Source organism: Euprymna scolopes, chromosome 18, assembly GCF_053919585.1.
Source record: "Euprymna scolopes isolate OS-2025 chromosome 18, ASM5391958v1, whole genome shotgun sequence".
Lineage (NCBI taxonomy): Eukaryota > Metazoa > Mollusca > Cephalopoda > Sepiida > Sepiolidae > Euprymna > Euprymna scolopes.
In genome coordinates this window covers 85054640-85077189 of record NC_136499.1, presented here as the reverse complement: position 1 = coordinate 85077189, position 22550 = coordinate 85054640, and the positions used below count along the sequence as shown (strand labels likewise).

Sequence of the window (22550 nt, the reverse complement as noted above, 5' to 3'; positions counted from 1 at the left end):
GCTACCCATCTGAGAATGTACTTTTGAACTAGACAAGATTATCAATTTGATTGAAAATGGAATGAGAACATGGAGATTTGAACTGACAGTTGATGGACAATACATAACTAAGATTAAAACACAAAGAGGTATATTCCGAGGTGATTCCCTATCACCACTACTGTTCATCATAGCCATGATGTCCCTTAATAATATACTAGGAAAGTATCAAGCCGAATACAAGTTCACTAATACAGATGAAAGAATAAACCATCTAATGTACATGGTCGACCTGAAACTGAAAAGGAACTAGAAACTCTAATAAACACAACCAGAATCTTCAGTTAGGATATCCGAATGGAATTCGGCATGGAAATATATACTGCTGATCATAAGGGAAAACTGAGAGCAATGAAAGACATGGAACTATCCAACCAAATGGAGATGAGAGCCCTAGGTGAACATGACAGCTACAAATATTTGGGAGTTCTGGAGCAGACACCATCAAAGTGACAAAAATGAAAGAGAAAATTGGAAAGAAATACCTTAGAAAAACAAAAAAACTAAACTGTATAGTAGAAACCTAATAAAAGGTATAAACATATGAGCGGTGTTACTAGCAAAATACTCCAAATCATTTATAGGCTGGAAGAACTATTGCATCTCAACTAGAAGACCAGGAAACTCATGGTTATGCACAATGCACTATACTCAAAGGATGATACTGACTGACTCTGTATGAAAAGAAAAGACAGAGGAAAAGAACTGGTTTGTATAGAAAACTGTGTAAATGACATGATAAAAAGAATTCGAAAAATACATAATAATGCATCAAAAGAATATTTACAACCGCAAGAGAAAAATGAAAAAATGAACAAAATAGAAAAAAAGATAGGCAAAGTATGGGACGAGAAAAGAAAAATAGGAAGAGAAACGGATGATTAATGAGGATGAAAAAAGATGAAACTAACGAAAACAATTGGAAATGGCTAAAAAAAAGAAAACCTAAACAGAGAAACTGAATCTCTAAATCTCTTGAATCAGCAAAGATTGACGAGACACAAGAAAACAAAAATATGCAGATTGTGTTGACAGAGACGAAACAATTTACCATATAATAAGTGAATGCAGCAAACTAACCCAAAAAGGACATAAAAATAGATCCAGTAGGAAAGATAGTACACTGGGAATTATGCAGACAACTGCATCTTGAACATCCATAGAACTGGTACAAGTATAGACCGGCAGCAATTCTTGCAAATCCTATGGGACATGGATATACAAACGAATAAACCCATCCAAGCAAGAAGACTAGATGTCATAATAGTTAACAAGAAGGAAAAGTCCTGCCAGATTGTAGATTTTGCCATTCAAGCAGACCACAAAGTAAACATCAAGGAGACAGAGAAGTGGAGCAAATACACAGAACTAGCCAGAGAGCTGAAATTGATGTGGAAGATGAAAAAAAGAAAACATCTCTAATAGTAGGATCAGTAGAAACAATTCCAAAAAGCTTTGAAAAGAATGGAAAAGATTGGAATAAAACGTATATCTGAGAAGATACAACAGATAACAATAATGAAAACTGCTGAAATATTAAGGAAAACCCTTGAATGTGGAGACTAATACGTATAAGCTACAGGCGCAAGCCGAATATATAGAAACTGCTACAGATGTAAAACACAAAGAAGCACCACATGGAATCATGAAAACCGAAACTATATAATTCTAAGATAAACCTCTGCGGCCCTCTCCCCTCCTCCCAAAAAAGTGTCACCATAAACTGGCACCACACAAAATAATAAGGGAGGGCAAAGGAGAATGGAAAGATTGAAGAGAGAACGCACTAACCAGACCTCCACTGAATGAATACAAAGAGGACTAGAACCTTGGGGGGGGGGTTATTGCCACCCAAATTCCAGTGAAGATTAATAGTCACTGTTAACAAGAAATTAATATTAAACGGTTATTGCAATAATGCAAACTAATTTGCAAAGCTTATCGAAAGAAGTGGTGAGTACTGAAAATATGGAGAGACTTGCTGTCACTTAGACTCCAGGGGACATCACAGGTTGTTATCATAGAAAATTATTTGATGATGACTTGTGTGAGAACTTTTTTTTTTTTACATAGAGGCCCGGAAGCCACTCAGGGATAAGGGTTATTGCGTGTGCAGTAATCAATGGGATAGTATCATAGTAATCGTTAGTATTAGAGTTTTGATAAAGTGTCTTACTTAAGGGGCGGTTAATTAGGAATTTGTTAATATTGGACTTGAAGACATCCAAGTTGTAGTCAGGTGGAAAACAGGCAAACAGAAGACAGTTCCGTAGGTGTGCACTTCTAAGAAAGAAGCTTTGTTCATGGAATCGACGTTTTGATTTAAGCACAGATAAAGAGTGGGAAAAATTATTGACAGTGGTTTCAGCTAGACGGGGGTTTCTCGTGAAAGATTGGTGAGAGAGGACCAGAGATTGAAGGTCAGATGAGCACTTGCCATGGAAATAACGATAAAACAAGACAGGCTCGCAATGTCTCTTCTGTGGAAGAGAGGTTGCAGGGAAGAGAAAAGGGCATCCCCCACTAAGCCATGAAGTCTATTTTGTACTCTGTCAAGGCAGGATAGGCTGTTTTTAGCAGCTCCTGCCCAGATGTGGCAGTAGTACTCCATTCTTGGACGTACTTGGCTTTTATGTAGATAGAGAATTGCATCAGTAGTAAGATATCTTCTGAGGGGTAGGAGGACCCCACCATTTTCCCAGCGACCTTAGTAACAGACTTGATGTACGTGTTCCACTTCAGATCAGGAGTAAAGGTCATACCCAGAAGCTTGTAAAAACATGGAGCATCCCCAAGACGAGAGCCATCCATTTCAATTGATGCCAGATGGGGATCAGAGCGTTGATGATGTAAAGATAGGAGCTTGGTTTTAGATGCATTAAAAGTAACCAGCCACCTCTTCGCCCACTGTACCATGCGCTCAAGATCAGAGGTGAGAGAATCAGAGAGAACTTTGTCATTTACAGCCTTTGATGTGTTGCCATAGATGGTCGTGTCATCAACATAGATGTCAATGAATGATTTAAGTATGTGTTTTGGGAGATTATTGATGTAGACCTAGAAGAGAGTTGGGCCCAGAATGAACCCCTGAGGGACAGCATTAATACTGTAGGCCTCTGATTTCTGCCCATCAACCACTACTCTTATGAGCCTATCAGAAAGAAATGATTTAATAATTGAGAAAACATTTCCAGTTATACCGTAGCTGGAAATCTTGTGAAGTAAGCCTTTATGCCATACCTTATCGAAGGCCTTTGATATGTCAAGAGCAATTGCCCTAGAAAGGAAGCCTTTGTCAAGAGATTCACTAATCCTATGAGATATAACCGTTAGCACATCTGCTGTAGATCTAGCAGAACAGAAACCATATTGCATGTCACTAAGGAGGTTATTCCTGCTGAGGTAGTTGACTACTTCTCTATTTAATATGGATTCCAACAACTTACTCATGACACACAGGAGACTTATTGGTCTGTACTGAGGAGATGACTTATAACTTGAATTCTTAAATACAGGGCATACTGATGAGGTTTTCCAGGGTGTTGGAAAGCATTTCTCCTTAAGGCAACCCTTAAACAGTTTGGTAAGTATGGAGGCAAGTTCTGGTTGAAGCTTTTTCAATACTATAATAGGAATGCCATCAGGGCCAGTTGCTTTACTGGAATCAAGGTTCTTGATTAGCTTAGATACATCATGCACAGATATTTGTATGTTGCATAGCGTGTTGTCTGTTATAGGAGGAAATATGGGGAGTTCATGGCCTTCGGGTAGAATTAGCTGCAAAATTCTTGGCAAATAGTTTGGCTTTGTCTGATGCTAACGAGATGACCTCAGTTCCATTGATGATGGTTGGGATAGAATGTACACTTCTGTTCAGGATCCTGTTGTCTATTTGCCAAAACTGGTTGGAACCAAGCCGCTGCTCAGCTACTTTGGATTCAACGGACTGAGCATATAGCTCTCTTGCATTTTTTATTACTCTTTTACAGTGGTTGTTGGCAGTCCTGAATGCAGCTTTAGTCTCAGTACATCTATTACGTTGGTAGCTATGGAAACAGTGATTTCTGTGTGCAATGGCAGCAGCACATTCTGAGGAGAACCATGGCTGGCTGTTAGGTTTTTGTTGGAATTTTTTGGATGGTATTCGCGAGCCTTTTCTAGTCTCACACAAAAAACATGCGTTCACATTTCAAGCCATATTATGGGGAGTTGATGGCCTTTGTCGCATAGGGTAGAATTAGCAAATAATTTGGCCTTATCTGATGCTGACGAGATGACGTCAGGTCTATTAATGATGATTAGGATAGAACTGCGCTTCTGTTCAGGATCCTGTTTGCTATTTGCCAAAACTGGTGGGAACCAAGCTGCTGCTCAGCTACTTTGGATTTAACAGACTGGGCATATAGCTCTTTTGCATTTTTTATTACTCTTTTACAGTGGTTGGGGGCAGTCCTGAAAGCAGCTTTAGTCTCAGTACATCTATTACGTTGATAGCTATGGAAAAAGTGATTTCTGTGCACGATGACAGCAGCACATTCTGGGGAAAACCATGGCTGGCTGTTAGGTTTTTGTTGGAATTTTTGGATGGTATAAATCAGTCTATTCCTACAATTAACCATTCGGTCTTGTCTGATACTATAGAGGACACATCCTTTTTAAACATGAAATGCAGAGGTAGGTCAGATATGAATGTATGGAAGCTATCCCAGTCAGCCATACAGTATCGATATACAGTACAGTGGAGAGGTACATCTGAAGACTTATTACATTTCATTTTTGTCTTAACTGTTACAACGGAGTGGTGAAAGGCTCCCAGAGGAGATTGAATGGAACATGAACATAGCTCAGGGGAAGTTGTAAGGAAAAGGTCTAGAAGGCTTGCATACTGACCGGTAGTATCGGGCACATGGGTGGGTTCGTGAACAATCTGAGTGAGGTCATAGGCAATGGCAAAATCATGAAAGAACCTCCCCTCATCATCTGTCTTTTTGAGTGGGTCAGCCATTCAACATTAATACAGCAATAAAAAGATTTTTTTTTTTAGTTCTGCAAGTCATTCTTCCTACTTAACTAAAAAGTGTACAATAATCATTGACAATCAACATTTATTAAACTGCATATTTTTACGGACAAGAACAGTTGACGATGTCTGTTTGATAGAGTTGTTCCTCCAATGTTCGTGGTCGAATGTAAATGTTGATGTTATTGAGCTGGGAGAAACAGCTCGATACTTCTGATTAATTGATGCTAGTTGGATGTAGATGTGCCAAAGTCGAAGTACTACTGAAAAGGAGGTTTTTCTAGGAAATACAGTAATTCTATGCAAAGTGTAGTATGTGAGTTGTCCTTAGAACAAGTAAAATGCCTTAACATTGAAGTAAGTTTTTCTGAAAAGGGCAGGTTTATTTTGGAAGAGATGAATTATAATTAACTTAATAGACAGAGGAAACTATACAGAGCTAGAGCTAGACAGAGAAAAAATCAATAGCAAGATGCAAGCAGATTTTTCTGCTAAACACCTTTTTTTTTCTCTCAGCTTTGATCACTGATTACATATGAAATCAATGAAGCTAGTAAAGGGGATAACCGAGGATTAAAAAATTGTAGCTATTAATTATTAGGTCATCATAATAAAAAATTGTAGCTATTAATTATTAGGTCATCATAATAAAAAATTGTAGCTATTAATTATTAGGTAATCATAATATGGAACAACTGATATGCTATGTTATATGCTATATTATATGTCGCCTAGATGCATTTTTTTTCAACATGTGTTGATTTGATGCTGTAAGGGGAAATTTAATCAGAAACTAACTAGTAATAAAAGGTCGAAGTTAATCACGGTCAAGTGTCTGCTCAACAACATCCGGTTTTGTTACTAAAGGAGTATCGATCTGTAAGTAGACCATGCCAAGTTATACATGATGCTATTCTGAGGAAGTAGCCATCTACTTAAGATAGATATACACTCCATTGCAGATTAAACTAAGTCATGTTTGCTCTATAATAGTAGAACTATTTAAAGTATATCTGTTTTACAATGAAGTCACCATAAATTTAACATGTTTTCAACCGCAATCAAGTTGCTATGCATTTTATATATCGCTGTTTTACAAAGGGATGCCTACATATTTAATATATTTTATCTATAATAGCGTAATTATGTATTTCAAATATTGTAGATGTAAAGAATAAAGCAATAAATTACTGTACTTCTAGCACATAAATGATCGCATATTTCTTCTGTTCATCAGCTACTTTTTTATATATCAAATGTCATTTATCTTGGGTGCGAATTTTTTTCTGTTTCCAGTCTGGAAATACATGAGTCAGTCGCTGTTTTTATTTAAGCAAAATTTATTCCCCATAAATGGACAATATACATTTGCATAATGTCCATCGTCTTGTGTACAATCACTTGTGTATAGAACATGTAACTGTTTGAATAATCGTTTCTGCTTCTTTAAGTGTTTCTTTTTTGGCTTAGAAAATCTTAGTTATAGTCGTGCTCGTGATGCCACAAGTTTTTGAATGAGACAGGAAATTGTGAGAGACATCATTGGTTTCGTGAACATGTGTTCACTTGTTCTGATATGAGTCACAAAAATCTTAGAAGATTCTTCCTTTTAGTTTAGCATGGTTAATAAATATCAGATTATATATATCGGCAAACAAAGAAATGAGAAACAAGTTTGTTTATAGATTGCAAATCTGACGCCCATTATTTCTTAAAATACTAAAACTTTGCAGGGAAATTCAGAGGGAAAAATCCCTCTGAATTTTCCTGCAAACGAGATTAAAGCAAAAATATTTTTGGGTTGTTTTCTTTTTTTCTTGTGAAAAGAAAAAATTAATTTTCTTCATTTTTAAATGTTATTAAATTAATTTTATTTTTTTTTATTTTTTTTTATTTGTGATTTTGTTTTTTCCGTTTTCAGAAAAGAATTTGGACTGAATCGATTTGTACCGCGAACAATTCTTGAAAATATGAAGATGAAAGATGTCCGTCGAACTCTAACACATTACTTGCGACAGAACCAAAATCTCACTCTTCCTGGTACAAAACATCTGACTACTGTTCAAGCAAGACTGCATTACATCAAGATTCTGTCAGACCTGTTAACTTTTGGTGGCAGAATTTTTTTAGCAACAATATCTGTAAGTTATTGTATTTGAAAATAGCTCATTGTTCTTCAGAGTATGGAAGGTAGTTTTGTGAATCACCGCATGGAAAATCTCCATTTTTATTGAGAGTAAGATGAGACATGTTAAACGCAAATAAAAACTTAAGAATACATTCATACAAGAGATATTTTATATGTGTTTAGGAATGAAGGATTACAACAACAAGATCAAAGTGTAGTATCTGTTCTTCAGATGCTGCTGCACTTCTATTTCTTGTTCTCTTTCGGTGGAGGAGAAATCCTTCACGACTGAGACAATTTTTATTTTTGTACCTTTTCTCCACGTTAAAAAACGACCCTGGTGTCTAACTCTGTCCCGTGGGGAGGCATAGTAAATAGGTACAACAATAGAATGTTCATGAATATTAAGAGTTCTTATAAATCAAGGGAGAGTCTTTAGTTAAAATATAAAAATTTCCCATGGCGATAATTTTAGTGCCATGTGTCACATGGGTTTAAAATATCGTATCAAAACTTCTTCGCTCAATTATATGAATTATATTCTCTTAATTAAAATTATTAAAGAGAGTGTTCATTACTATTACTGTGTGTGTGTGTTCGCTAAGTTGTGATGAATTTTAGTCATGTTTTAGTGTCAATAGGCCCCCGATGGGGTACTGTTGCACGTGTGGCAACCACTATGCCCGGCTGGAACAAATCCCCGACAGGAACATTTTATAGTGATCACCACTTCAACGGCCACGTGTATGAAGAATGTGTAAAACCACGACCTTGTGATGCGACCACCACACACATAAAACAAAAAAACTATGTTATGCTTCCTCATGTATAAATACATTAAACAGGCTGGAACGTTCGAGAAGACCTGTATATAAAGATTTGCCCACGGAAAATAAAATCAATTTTTCCTCTTGATTTATCAAGAACAGCACATGTAACTCCGTCACTGGGAGACGTTAAAATCCTCCATCTTGAATTTACGTGCCATGCACATAAAATTTAATTCTCATCATGGAAAGTTACTACATCGAACGAGAATTTAAATCTTTTAAATAATTTTATTTCGAACTATTGTTCTTACAACATGAACACACACACGAATTCCCTTCTATGAATTATGGACTGTTTTTCTTAGAAAATAGCCATATTAACTTAAGGCCATGTGTGACACTCTGGTCATAATAAAAACAGCAATTTCAAGCCTCGTGCTATTCGCACAAAAATCCTCACGTCATTAATCTTTAATTATGAACATTCAACACAAGAAAGCACTTATGTTGACATGTTGGAATAATATAAATTAACGTTCCAAACACGTAAATAATATATCAAAGAATAATCATGAAATAATTTTTTTTTTCATGTTAAGACAGCGACTTTGTGTTCTTTGTTGAGTCGTAATTTTCTGGATTTAATTTGTATTCTTTTATGTAAAAATGTGGAGTGGTGCCACCTTTCTATCAATCGGTGATGCCGTTAAATTTACCTTTAATGGTCTCACGGATACACTCCTACTTTCGACTTCAATAGGTTGCAAGACACGCAACCACAGTCCTAAAAATTGATAAATCCCGATTATAATTGGTTATCCAACCGATCTCACATTCTGATGGTGACTCCGCCATGAGTCCTATAAATGTATGCTGTCAGTTCCGGATTCAAGTACGGAAAAGAGAGCGAAAAGTCTGGCTTCAACTCGCCTGAGACATAAATAGATAAGCTGTGCTGATCAGCTTTGAACTTTGAAATGAAAGACCTTTAACTATTAAACCTGCTAGACATCCTCACTGGAATCGTCACAAGATCTTCACAATAAGATATATTCATAAACGTGACAATCACTAAACAGTTCAAAATGTACGAATATTATTTACCTGTAGATTTTAGCAAGTTGAGCTTTGTTTGACAAGACATTCATTATTTTATTATTGCATCCTACCTTTTTTTATGAAAATACGTCGTTGTCCTATGTTAGTTTGATGAGGCAAGACAGCTTAACGTGATGCTAAGATAGTCAGAAAATGATTGGTATTATTTCAAAGTATTTCTTTAAAGTAATTATTCTGCCATGGTTTAAGAATCTATTTGATCTTACTATTTCACGAAAATAAATATGATATATTGATTCCCTTCTCAAAGAGTACGAGAGAAAATAACTTTGTAGCCACTTCAACCTCCCCAATTATTAAAGGGAGTCCAGAAAATTATGTAGTCGGTGATACCTCTAATATACTTTTCTATTTAATTAGAAAAATAAATATTAATCATTAGAAAATCCATTATTTCAAAAGTGCGTATTAAAAGCTTGAGTTAAATAGGATTAATCTATGCTATTGTTGTTGTTTTTTAGGTTCAAACATTTTGAAATAGTATCTCGCATTCGATGAATCAATAGGCATTTTGTTTTGGCGATGAAAGAAACAAACAACCAGTCTATGCAAAGTCTTCTGGCAAAGCAATATATTGCACACAGAAGTAGAAAACCCAACCAAGTTAAATACGTAAACAGAGATTGCAAAAAAAAAATCGTAATAAATATTGCACACAGAATTAGAAAAACCAACCGACTTAAATATGTAAATATAAATAGCAAATAAATCGTAAGAAATATTGCACACAGCACTAGAAAAAGAAACCAAGTTAAATATGTAAATAGAAATTGCAAAAAAATCGTAAAAAATATTGCACACAGATGTAGAAAAAGCAACAAAGTAAAATATTTAAACAGAAACTGTCAAACAAAAAAAATCATAAAAATATTGCACAAAGAAGTAGAAAAACCAACAAAGTAAAATATTTAAACAGAAACTGTCAAACAAAAAAAATCGTAAAAATATTGCACACAGAAGTAGAAAAACAAGCCAAGTTTAATATGTAAACAGAAATTGCAAAAAAATTGTAAAAAATATTGCACACAGAAGTAGAAAAATCAATCAAGTTAAATATGGAAACAGAAATTGCAAAAAAAATTGTAAAAAATATTGCACACAGAAGTAGAAAAACTAACCAAGTTTAATATGTAAACAGAAATTGCAAAAAAATCGTAAAAATATTGCACACAGAAGTAGAAAAACCAACCAAGTTAAATATGTAAATAGAAATTGCAAAAAAATTGTAAAAAACATTGCACACAGAAGTAGGAGAACTAACCAAGTTAAATATGGAAACAGAAATTGCAAAAAATTGTAAAAAATATTGCACACACAAGTAGAAAAACCAACCAACTTAAATATGGAAACAGAAATTGCAAAAAATTTCGTATAAAATATTGCACACAGAAGTAGAAAAACTAACCAAGTTTAATATGTAAACAGAATTTGCAAAAAAAATCGTAAAAATATTGCACACAGAAGTAGAAAAACCAACCAAGTTAAATATGTAAAAAGAAATTGAAAAGAAAAAAAATCGTAAAAATATTGCACACAGAAGTAGAAAAACAAGCCAAGTTAAATATGGAAACAGAAATTGCAAAAAAATTGTAAAAAATATTGCACACAGAAGTAGAAAAACCAACCACGTTAAATATGTAAATAGAAATTGCAAAAAAATTGTAAAAAATATTGCACACAGATGTAGAAAAACCAACCAAGTTAAATATGTAAACAGAAATTGCAAAAAAATTGTAAAAGATATTGCACACAGAAGTAGAAAAATCAACCAAGTTAAATATTTAAATAGAAATTGCAAAAAAATTGTAAAAAATATTGCACACAGAAGTAGAAAAACCGACCAAGTTAAATATGTAAACAGAAATTGCAAAAAAAAATGTAAAAAATATTGCACACAGAAGTAGAAAAACCAACCAAGTTTAATATGTAAACGGAAATTGCAAAAAAAAAAAATCGTGACAAATATTGCACACAGGAGACAAACCAACGAAGTTAAATATGTAAACAGAAATTTCAAAAGGAAAATCGTAAAAAATATTGCACACAGAAGTAGAAAAAACAAGCAAGTAAAATATTTAAACAGAAACTGTCAAACCAAAAGAAAATCGTAAAAAATATTACACACAGAAGTAGAAAACACAACAAAGTTAAATATATAAATAGAAATAGCAAAAAAAAAAAATAGTAAAAGATATTTCACCCAGAAGTAGAAAAAGAGACCAAGTTTAATATGTAAACAGAAATTGCAAAAAAAAATCGTAATAAATATTGCACACAGAATTAGAAAAACAAACCAAGTAAAATACGTAAACAGAAATAGCAAAGAAGGCGTAAAAAATATTGCACACCTAAGTAGAAAAACTAACCAAGTTAAATACGCAAACAGAAATTGCAAAAAATTTCGTATAAAATATTGCACACAGAAGTAGAAAAACCAACAAAGTTTGGTATTATTATACAAACACCGTGACAGCGTTAGGGTTAGGGTTAGGGTTTAGGGTTAGGGTTAGGGTTTAGGGTTAGGGTTAGGGTTAATTCGCTGTCACGGTGTTTGTATAAATTTACCCAAAGTTTAATATGTAAACAGAAATTGTAAAAAAATTGAAAAAAATATTGCACACAGAAGTAGAAAAACCACCCAAGTAAAATATGTAAACAGAAATTGTAAAAAAAAAATCGTAAAAAATATTGCGCACAGACGTAGAAAAACAGATCACGTTTAATATGTACACAGAAATTGCAAAATAAAAATCGTACAAAATAATGCACACAGATGTAGAATAACAAACCAAGTTAAATATGTAAACAAAAATTGCAACGAAAAAAACGTAAAAAATATTGCCCACAGAAGTAGAAAAACCAACAAAGTTAAATATGTAAATAGAAATAGCAAAAAAAATTGAAAAAAATATTGCACACAGAAGTAGAAAAACCACCCAAGTAAAATATGTAAACAGAAATTGTAAAAAAAAAATCGTAAAAAATATTGCGCACAGACGTAGAAAAACAGATCACGTTTAATATGTACACAGAAATTGCAAAATAAAAATCGTACAAAATAATGCACACAGATGTAGAATAACAAACCAAGTTAAATATGTAAACAAAAATTGCAACGAAAAAAACGTAAAAAATATTGCCCACAGAAGTAGAAAAACCAACAAAGTTAAATATGTAAATAGAAATAGCAAAAAAAATTGAAAAAAATATTGCACACAGAAGTAGAAAAACCACCCAAGTAAAATATGTAAACAGAAATTGTAAAAAAAAAATCGTAAAAAATATTGCGCACAGACGTAGAAAAACAGATCACGTTTAATATGTACACAGAAATTGCAAAATAAAAATCGTACAAAATAATGCACACAGATGTAGAATAACAAACCAAGTTAAATATGTAAACAAAAATTGCAACGAAAAAAACGTAAAAAATATTGCCCACAGAAGTAGAAAAACACACAAAGTTAAATATGTAAATAGAAATAGCAAAAAAAATTGTAAAAAATATTGCACACAGAAGTAGAAAAACCAACCAAGTTTAGTATGTAAAAAGAAATTGCAAAAAAAAAATCGAAAAAAATATTGCACGCAGTAGTAGAAAAATCAACCAAGTTAAATATGTAAAAAGAAACTATAGAAAAAAATCGTAAAAAAATATTGCCCACAGGAGTAGAAAACCCAACGAAGTTAAATATGTAAACAGAAATTGCTAAAATATCGTAAAAAATATTGCACACAGAAGTAGAAAAACCAACCAAGTAAAATACGTAAACAGAAATGTCAAAGAAAAAAAATCATAAAAAATATTGCTCACAAAGAGAAAAACCAACCAATTTAAATATGAAACCAGAAATTGCAAAAAAAAAATCTTAAAACATATTGCACACAGAAGTGGAAAAATCAACCAAGTTAAATATGTAAACAAAAATTGCAATAAAAAAAATCGTAGAAAATATTGCACACAATTTAAATATGTAGATAGAAATTGAAAAAAATATCGTAAACAATATTGCACACAGAAGTAAAAAAAAACGACAAAGTTAAATACGTAAACAGAAGTTGCAAAAATAAAATCATAAAAAATATTGCACACAGAAGTAGAAAACCCGACCAAGTAAAATATGTAAACGGAAATTGCAAAAAAAATCGTAAAAAATATTGCAAACAGAAGAAGAAAACGCAACCGCAACCATGTTAAATATGTAAACAGAAATTGCAAAAAAAAAAAAATTGTAAAAAATATTGCACACAGAAGTAGAAAAACCAATCATGTTAAATAGGTAAACAGAAATTGCAACAAAAAGTCGTAAAAAATATTGCACACAGCACGTTTAATATGTAAACAGAAATTGCAAAATAAAAATCGTAACAAATATTGTTCACAGAAAAAGAAAAACAAAGCAAGTTAAATATGTAAACTGAAATTTCCAAAAAAAATCGTATAAAATATTGCACACAAAAGTAGAAAACCCAACCAAGTTTAATATGTAAATAGAAATTGGAAAAAATCATAAAAAATATTGCAGACAGATGTAGAAAATACCAAAAAAATCGAAAAAGATATTTCACCCAGAAGTAGAAAAACCAACCAAGTTTAATATGTAAACAGAAATTGCAAAGAAAAACATCGTAAAACATATTGCACGCAGGAGTAGAAAAACCAAGTTAAATATGTAAACAGAAATTGCAAAATAAAAATCGTAAAATGTATTGCACACAGAAGTAGAAAACCAACCTATTTTAATATGTAAATAAAAATCGAAAAAAAAATCCTAAAAAATATTACACGCAGATGTAGAAAGACCAAGCAAGTTATATATATAAACAGAATTACCAAAAAAAAAATTCGTAAAAGATATTTCACCCAGAAGTAGAAAAACCAACCAAGTTAAATATGTAAACAGAAATTTAAAAAAAAAATCTTAAAAATATTGCACACAGAAGTAAAAAAAAAAAAAAACAACAACAATTATTAAATACGTAAAAAGATATCGCAAAAAAAAATCGAAAAATATATTGCACACAGTAGAAAATCCAACCAGGTTAAATATGTAAAAAAAATCGTAACATGTATTTCACACAGAGGTAGAAAAACCAACGCGGTTTTTCATGTATATTTTTATAATTATTCGCCAGGTAAATGTCTAAACATTCTTATAAAATTAAATTTTATTCAATTTTGTTCTTTAGAAAAAATATTTCATGAGTACGCCACACAGAAATTTATCAAAAATTGAGTTTTTTTTTACAATCGAAAACATTGACATCAACTCTGTTATTTGATTTTAAAAATAATAAACGCGGTTTTTAATATATAATTTTATGTTTATTTGCGAGATAAAAATGTAAAAATAAGGGGTTTTTTCTGTACAAAGTTGTTTTTATGACGGAATGAAATTTGGCATGTGGCCTACTTTTTGGTGAACTGGTGTCCTGTTTTGCCTTAAAAGAATTATATGAATTTCAAAATTGATAACAATTTTAAAATGTCGTTTATTACACTTTGATACAAAAGTGAAATAAAAAAAATGTTTTCTTATTAATTTATGAAGAAAATCAAATTTAAAGATTATTTTTACTTGACTACATCTGTTTTTGTTTCATTATTTTCATTTTGTATCTTATAAATTTTATTGTATTAGTTTTATATATCTTATAAATTTTATTGTATTAGTTTTATATATCTTATAAATTTTATTGTATTAGTTTTATATATCTTATAAATTTTATTGTATTAGTTTTTTATATCTTATAAATTTTATTGTATTATTTTTTTATATCTCATAAATTTTATTGTATTAGTTTTATATATCTTATAAATTTTATTGTATTAGTTTTATATATCTTATAAATTTTATTGTATTAGTTTTATATATCTTATAAATTTTATTGTATTAGTTTTATATATCTTATAAATTTTATTGTATTAGTTTTATATATCTTATAAATTTTATTGTATTAGTTTTATATATCTTATAAATTTTATTGTATTAGTTTTTTATATCTTATAAATTTTATTGTATTAGTTTTATATATCTTATAAATTTTATTGTATTAGTTTTATATATCTTATAAATTTTATTTTATGTCTTACAAATTTTGTTTCATTATTTGTATATGTCTTACTAATGTTATTTAATAATTTTTCTTTTATATCTAAAAATTTTTTATTCTAGTATTTTTCTTTTATAACTTACAAACTTTTTTCATTATTTTTTTGAAATTTTATATGGAATATTTTTATAATGCTGTACAGCAAACTAAGTATTATTGTATCTATTTAATGTGAAGTTAATGACTTATAGGGATTAGTCACCACACCATCCTATTGACTCTAAAAGTTTTCTCGGAAAGTACTGACTGATCTAACTGAAATTTTGTTAGGACCTTTTTATTATAAGATGCAGTGAATTAATAGCATGGTATAACTTAGGTGCAAAATTAAGAATTAATAGGGATTAATCACCGGAATACCACATTTACTCTAGAAATTTGACTTGTGATACTTGAAATTTAAATTTGACACCCATTCTCAGTCAATGGGCTATAACTTTTTGCCGTTTTTAACTTTTGCTAAAAATCTTTTTTTCTCCGTTTTATTATGATGATGTGAAATGACAAAATATAAAAAAAAATTAGTTTTACTTATTTTTTGTATGATTGTTTTAAAGGAGGACGATAACAAAGCCGAACATATGATCGTTGTCGGACCGAGAACTGGCATCAGCAGAATTACTAATGTGAAAACATATGCGGTAAGTAAAAAAATATTTGGAAATTTCTTTGGCTTAATGATTAACGGGCAAAATATCAAATTCAATTCAATTTCCTTGGATCCGTTTCATATTCATTTATATAGAATTTGAAAGGTTTGAGCCCTCCTTTTCCCCTTCCCAGATATGGTTAAAATAACTAATGATCATTTGATAATGATATAAATCTATATATCTATAAAAGTGAATGTGTATGTGTGTGGGGGGAGTACATTTCCCTACGCAATAACTCTGTCAATTTTCAGTCTACTGATTCAAAATTTGATATACAGGGTACTGAGATTTGGGAAAATCTTTGGAATCCGTCTCGGCCAGAAATGTGGTTGTTAAGAGGTCAAAGTTAAACGATTTCACTTTTGAGAACTCTACCAAAATCCTTTGACAATTTTGGGTCTAAACACGTGAAATTTTAGATATAGGTTCCTTGGACATGAATCTAACTTAATAACTTGATTTGAGCCCAAAACAATAAACGTTAAGGGGTCAGAATATGAGTCAAATTTGTAAAAAAATTGACCGTTTTTTTTTTTTTTGCTCAACATACACCTCCAAACACCCGGACAACGCCGGGCTGAAAGGCTAGTATGTTATAATATTGAAGATTTCCACAGCATATATATGTAATAGAAAGCGATATCTAACATCCCTACACTAATTTTTCTATGAAAAATCAGGTTTTATAATTACTAATGCTCAGCCAGCCTATAAATCTCCTTCATATTTCTTGAATACAAGCTACTTTAATAATATGAAGCTGTGATAAGTGGAGTACACGCGTAGAAAATACAATATAATATGATGCTAAAGCGTTTGATAGAAAATCAGCAAGAAATGTTGAATGTCAAGGAGAAACAGAGAAAGGATAAAGTGAAAAGTGGATCAGTTGAATAAGACATTGGAAGTAGATCGGTCATTGCTGTTGTAAGTTTAGTATTATTAAACTCGGTTAATGTTCAGGATTATATGTTATTAAGACCGTCCGCAATTAAAAAAGGCTTCATTATCATAAACCAGTATTTATAGGTTATGTTTACTGGTTAAGTACAATGGACAATGGATTAATGATAAAAGAGTCGAATCTTAATTTACCTGTCATTTTAGTAATGTTTTGCCTGGAAAGTTGAAGTGTTGCACTCAGTTAATCCAATTTGTGTAGAACTTTTCCTGCTGGATCAAATCTGATAGGGTTGTTGTGTTGTGGGGGTTTCATATTAAAGGATATGACGGGGACATATATAACGACGGGAACATATATAACGAGGGTGACGATAGTGCTGATAAGGGACAGAAGACATTTATACAGTCCTTTTAACACAGAAGGGGACGATCATTACTTATGATGGAGGAGGGGACATATTACTTGGAAGGGGGTTATACAAAGTTCATTATTTATACAAAGTCCATTATTCATTATGGAAGAGGGTTATACAAAGTTCATTTTCCACTTATCTAATCTTATTTACAGGAAAAGGGCCCTTCTTTCTGTCACATTCCTATCCTTCCTATTTTTCAAAAAAAATGTATGCATTTTTAAATTCTAGAACATTTTTCTCTATATCTATACAACCACTTGGCTAAGAAAGGTCAGACTCCATTAAAAAAATCTTATTTAATCAGTCTTTTTCCAACTGACTTCATCATTATTTTCTTTAGATCAGAATCTCTTTCTGAGCTCCCTGGCATTTCCTCCTATGATTCACATCAGCTGCCTCATCCAGCCACCCTTTTGCCATAAACCGAGGTCGCATTATACCTCACTTGAAATCGACGACTTCTTTCGTCCAAAAGTGTCCTAATCCTTTCTTTCGCCTGGGTGTTCTACTAATTAGAGCTATTAAGTTTTGAGACATTGTGTTGAACAAAGATGGCGGCGTAGTTCAGATCAGTAACCAAGATGACGACCAAGAATCAAATGCGGTCCGTGGCGTAGTTAACCTCTTAAGTTCTGAGATATTGTGTTGAACAAAGATGGCGACGTAGTTCAGATCAGTAACCAAGATGGCGGCATAGTTCAGATCAGTAACCAAGATAGCGCCCAAGAATTAAATGCGGTCCGTGATGTAGTAAACGGCGAACTGATTGAATCCAAAATTCGACAATTTTTATAATAATTTTGGAACGTTTTCATTGGTTGTTTATCACAGCCGTTGGTTATAAAAATGATTGGCGAATCCATTTGTCTCATACCCCCATTACAAGTCAAAAACATTTTACAAGAGCTTTGTCTCATTTTCTAACTATCTTATTTCTTTTGGGACATACTCAAAGCTCATTTACTTAAATCTTTGTGGTTGGCTTCTAATTATTAAATATATCTTTTCATCACACTGATTCGCTTGGATGTCCTTGCTTGGACTCTTGGAACTTCGATAAAGACTTAGAAAACATCACCCTTAACTTGCGTCAAAATTCCTATTTGCGCACTGAATTCTAACTGTGGCCCGGATTTCTGTGATTGTTCTCTTTTATTTTCATCAGAGCGTCCAAGATTCCAACAGCGATATCCCGCATTCATACATCTCTTTAAAAATATATGGCTATATCTTCCTACGTACTTATAGTATATTTTACTTTTTTCTCCCTTCTTAATGCTATATGTGATTTGCCCGTGGTACTGATTCTTATAGTCCTTGGTACCCTAAGGAATGCTCATATCCTTCACCGCCTGCTTTTTAATTTATTGAGCCAAGACTTATAATTCTGCTTGGTGCCGTCATTTACAGCATACTTTATAAGTACCCAATTCCGCAGCACCCATTTATATTTTCTTAACAGGGGTATCTCTAATGCTGTTTCCTGGCAAACTACACTTCTTGCAAAAAATGTTTCTGGGCATCAAAAAAATAACAAAAAGCAAAAATCAAAAAGAAAATTCTCTCTTTTATCACATCCGAATAACTCTCAAAATACCCATTTAAGTAATTTTCTATTATCCCCTCTCTAAAATTCTAACTTATTTCTAGGCCAACGATTTGTCTCAATTATCGTTTCATTTTATTTTCCTATGACTTGTTTCTTTCCATTTTAATTTATCTACCTAATTATAAGTTTGAATTCCTGACGTTAAAATACAATAACATTATACATACATTTAAGACAATTTACAATATTTGTTCAACATCATAAAAATATTTTCAAAATATACATTAATACATTTAACTATGATTTACACAAAACTATGATCAACAGTTATAACACTTTTCAACATTTTTTTTTTGTGTGCAGCAACAATAATTCAACAGCCTGTCAAAAATAAATTGCCCTTTTTTTTAAAAAAAAAAACCCCAAAAATACATGTAAAGCCGAAAAATTCACTATACTCTGAAAATGCTTTTCATTTCTCTGCATCTTGTTTTTGACAATAAAAGTACTTCATTCTCAACAAACACGATATTAAAAGTACATTTCAGTTTGATGCATGTTACAAAACTTTATTGACAGATGACCTTAAGCAATTCCCGACTCTGACTCAAATTTTCAAACAATAAAATTAATGACACCGATTTCTTTTCTTTACACTGTGTGTATCTAAAAATGCATCATTTTTCCACATTCTCTGTGTGTATGTGTGTGTATTTCAAACCAATTCAATTTACAAAGTGAATGTCGGTCTGTTTCACTGATTTCTACGCTAATGTACTCATGGGCCGGTATTTACATTTCAGTGTGTGTTTTGTTTTTATTCTTTTCTCGTTGTTTGCTTTATAAAATATTTTTACAAAAAAGGAACAGCCACTCTGTTATGACCTCTTCTAAACACTGAAAAGTCACATATCAAAACCATTTTTTCTTGGCCTTTTGCTTGTGTGTGCGTGTGATTTCTTTTTTCAATCATTTAATTTTAATTTGGACTTTTATTCTGTTATTTTTTTTCTTTGCGGCATATCATCTCTTTTTTTAAGTACATTTTTTCCGTATGTAAGCATACGATTCTTTTTTTCTTGACACTGTGCGTATGTGTGTGTGTGTTTCTCTTTTTTTTCTTAATTATTGTTTTAATACGTATAGCATTTTTTCTTTGTTTGTTTGTTTTTTTTTTGGGGCGGGGGTTCTTAAATGGACCCTTTTTTGTGTTTTCGTGGTATGGTTCGTTTTTTTACTCTTGCCAAATAAAATGGTCACGGGGCACCAAATCAACGTATACGTTGTGTTGTGGAGATTTCATATTAAAGGATATGACGGGGACATATATAACGATGGTAACGATAGTGCTGATGAGGGAGAGGAGACATTTATACAGTTCTTTTAACACAGGAGGGGACGATCATTACTTATGATGGAGGAGGGGACATTACTTGGAAGTTCATTATAGATGATGATAGACCAAGCACATTTACCTTTCAGTTGTTGATGACGACACGAAGACAAACAGTTATGAAAATCGATGATGTTCTTTATTTCATTTAACCGGTTGAATGATTTGATGTCAGAAATTCACATTTGGTTAAACTTCTACTCCTTCGCCTATAAGGGGACCATCCTCTGACCATGTCAGCTCTTTCTAACCGACTCTGCTGAGTTCGAACTTGACTGCCCGACTGCCTTGATCTGACTAATACTAGCTCCTATATTGAGAATTCCCTTTTTGGTATGACGTCAGATGTGTGGTTCCAAAACGCGACTAACTCATGTGGCTAAGCACACGTTTGTCCAAAACACACTTCTGCAAACAAAGAATTCACAACTAACCTATTTTTTAACCTAACTCATTTTTTTACAATATATTTTTAATTTTTATTGTTCATTCTTTTTAGCTGATATTTTTAATTCAGTTTTCATAAAAGAACGAACAATGAAATTCTTCTTACAATACAAACAATATCTAACTATTTTATTATTATATATTTTATTATTTTATACAAACAATAACTATTTTATTATTATATATTTTATTATTTTATACAAACAATATCTAACTATTTTATATAAAATTTAACAATAGTTAAATTCTAACATTCCAATTTCTAAATCTATTTCTGAACCTTGCTTACAAGGTCCGAGTCTCGGCTTATCCTAATCTCATTTTCCATTTATCTAATGTTCTCCTTATTTACAGGAAAAGGGGACAGCCCTTTTTCCTGTAACAGAGTTTGCTGCCACCGATGTTCTTTGGTTAGGCAATACTTGGAATATAAAGAGCAAATACGTAGCATTAACATTAACATTGAACACATGACAATGTGCACCGTAACAATCACGAAAGAATTTTTGCATGCACTTCACTCTAAGAACAGTTTTTTTTTGTTTTTTTTTACAAAGGCATCACCACATTATCAAGGCCCAGAGGCCACTCAAGGATAAGGGTTAAAGAGTGTACAGTAGAAATTGGACAATATAGTAATCATTAGTAATGAAAATTTGGTAAATTTGATAACTTATATGGAACGGCTCATCAAGAACTTATTTACTTTAGACTTGAACACAACCATATTGTAGTCAGCCGGAAAGCAGGAAAACGGAAGACAATTCCACAGGCGTGCAGTTCTAAGAAAGGAGCTTTGTTCATGGAATCTACGTTTAGGTTTAGGCACAGATAAAGAGTGGGGGGAATTATTGATAGTGTTTACAGCTAGACGAGTGTTTCTTGTGAAAGTTTGGCGAGGGGGGAACCATAGATTTAAGCTCAGTCGAACACTTTCCATGAAAATAACGATACATCAGAGACAAACTCGCAACATCTCTTCTGTGAGATAGAGGTTGCAAGGAGGAGAAAAGGACATCTCCTACGAGGCTACGAAGTCTATTTTGAACTCTATCAAGGCAGGACAAGTCCTTTCTAGCAGCTCCTGCCCAGATGTGGCAACAGTATTCCATCCTTGGACGTACCTGGCTCTTATATAGATAGAGAATAGCATCAGCAGTGAGATATTTACCGGATCGATAGAAAGATCCCACCATTTTCCCAGCGGCCTTGGCAACAGATTTGATGTACGTGTTCCATTTAAGATCAGGAGTAATGGTCAAGCCCAGAAGCTTGTCAAAACTTGAGGCCTCCAGAAGACGAGAGCCATTCATTTCAATTGATGCCAAATGTGGATTAGAATGTTGATGATGTAAGGAGAGAAGCTTGGTTTTAGATGCATTAAAAGTAACCAGCCACTCCTTTCCCCATTGTACTACGTGCTCAAGATCAGAGGAGAGAGAATTGGAGAGAACTTGGTCGTTTACTGTCTTAGATGTGCTACCATAAATGGTAGTGTCGTCAGCATAAATGTCTACAAATGATGTAAGGATGTGATTTGGAAGATCATTAATGTAGATAAGGAAAGAGTTGGGCCCAGGATGGACCCCTGAGGGACACCGGCATTAATACTGTGAGCTTCTGATTTTTGGCCCTCAACTACTACTCTTATGAACCTATCAGAAAGAAATGATTTAATAATTGAGAAGACTTTTCCAGCTATACCATAGCTCGCGATCTTATGAAGTAAACCTTTATGCCATACCCTATCAAAGGCTTTAGATATGTCAAGAGCAATTGCCCTAGAAAGATTGCCACCGTCGAGAGATTTGCTAATCCTATGTGATATAACTGTAAGCACATCTGCTGTAGATCTAGCAGAACGGAAACCATATTGAGTGTCACTAAGAAGGTTATTTTTTTGAGATGGTTGATTACTTCTGTATTTAACACAGATTCTAGCAACTTACTCATGACGCACAGGAGACTTATTGGCCTGTACTGAGAGGGGGATGAGCGA

General features: G+C 32.6%; 1 protein-coding gene across 4 annotated transcripts in view; it reads left to right on the top strand.

Moving 5' to 3' along the window:
- The window catches only part of LOC145297675 (uncharacterized), a 1369001-nt gene that overhangs the window by 778121 nt on the left and 568330 nt on the right, over positions 1-22550 (top strand). For all 4 annotated transcript variants that reach the window (XM_080143861.1, XM_080143862.1, XM_080143860.1 and 1 more), the window contains 2 exons: positions 6981-7200; positions 15748-15831. In XM_080143861.1, coding sequence (XP_079999987.1) covers positions 6981-7200; positions 15748-15831 — 304 coding nt within the window. The remainder of the gene's footprint in view (positions 1-6980; positions 7201-15747; positions 15832-22550) is intronic.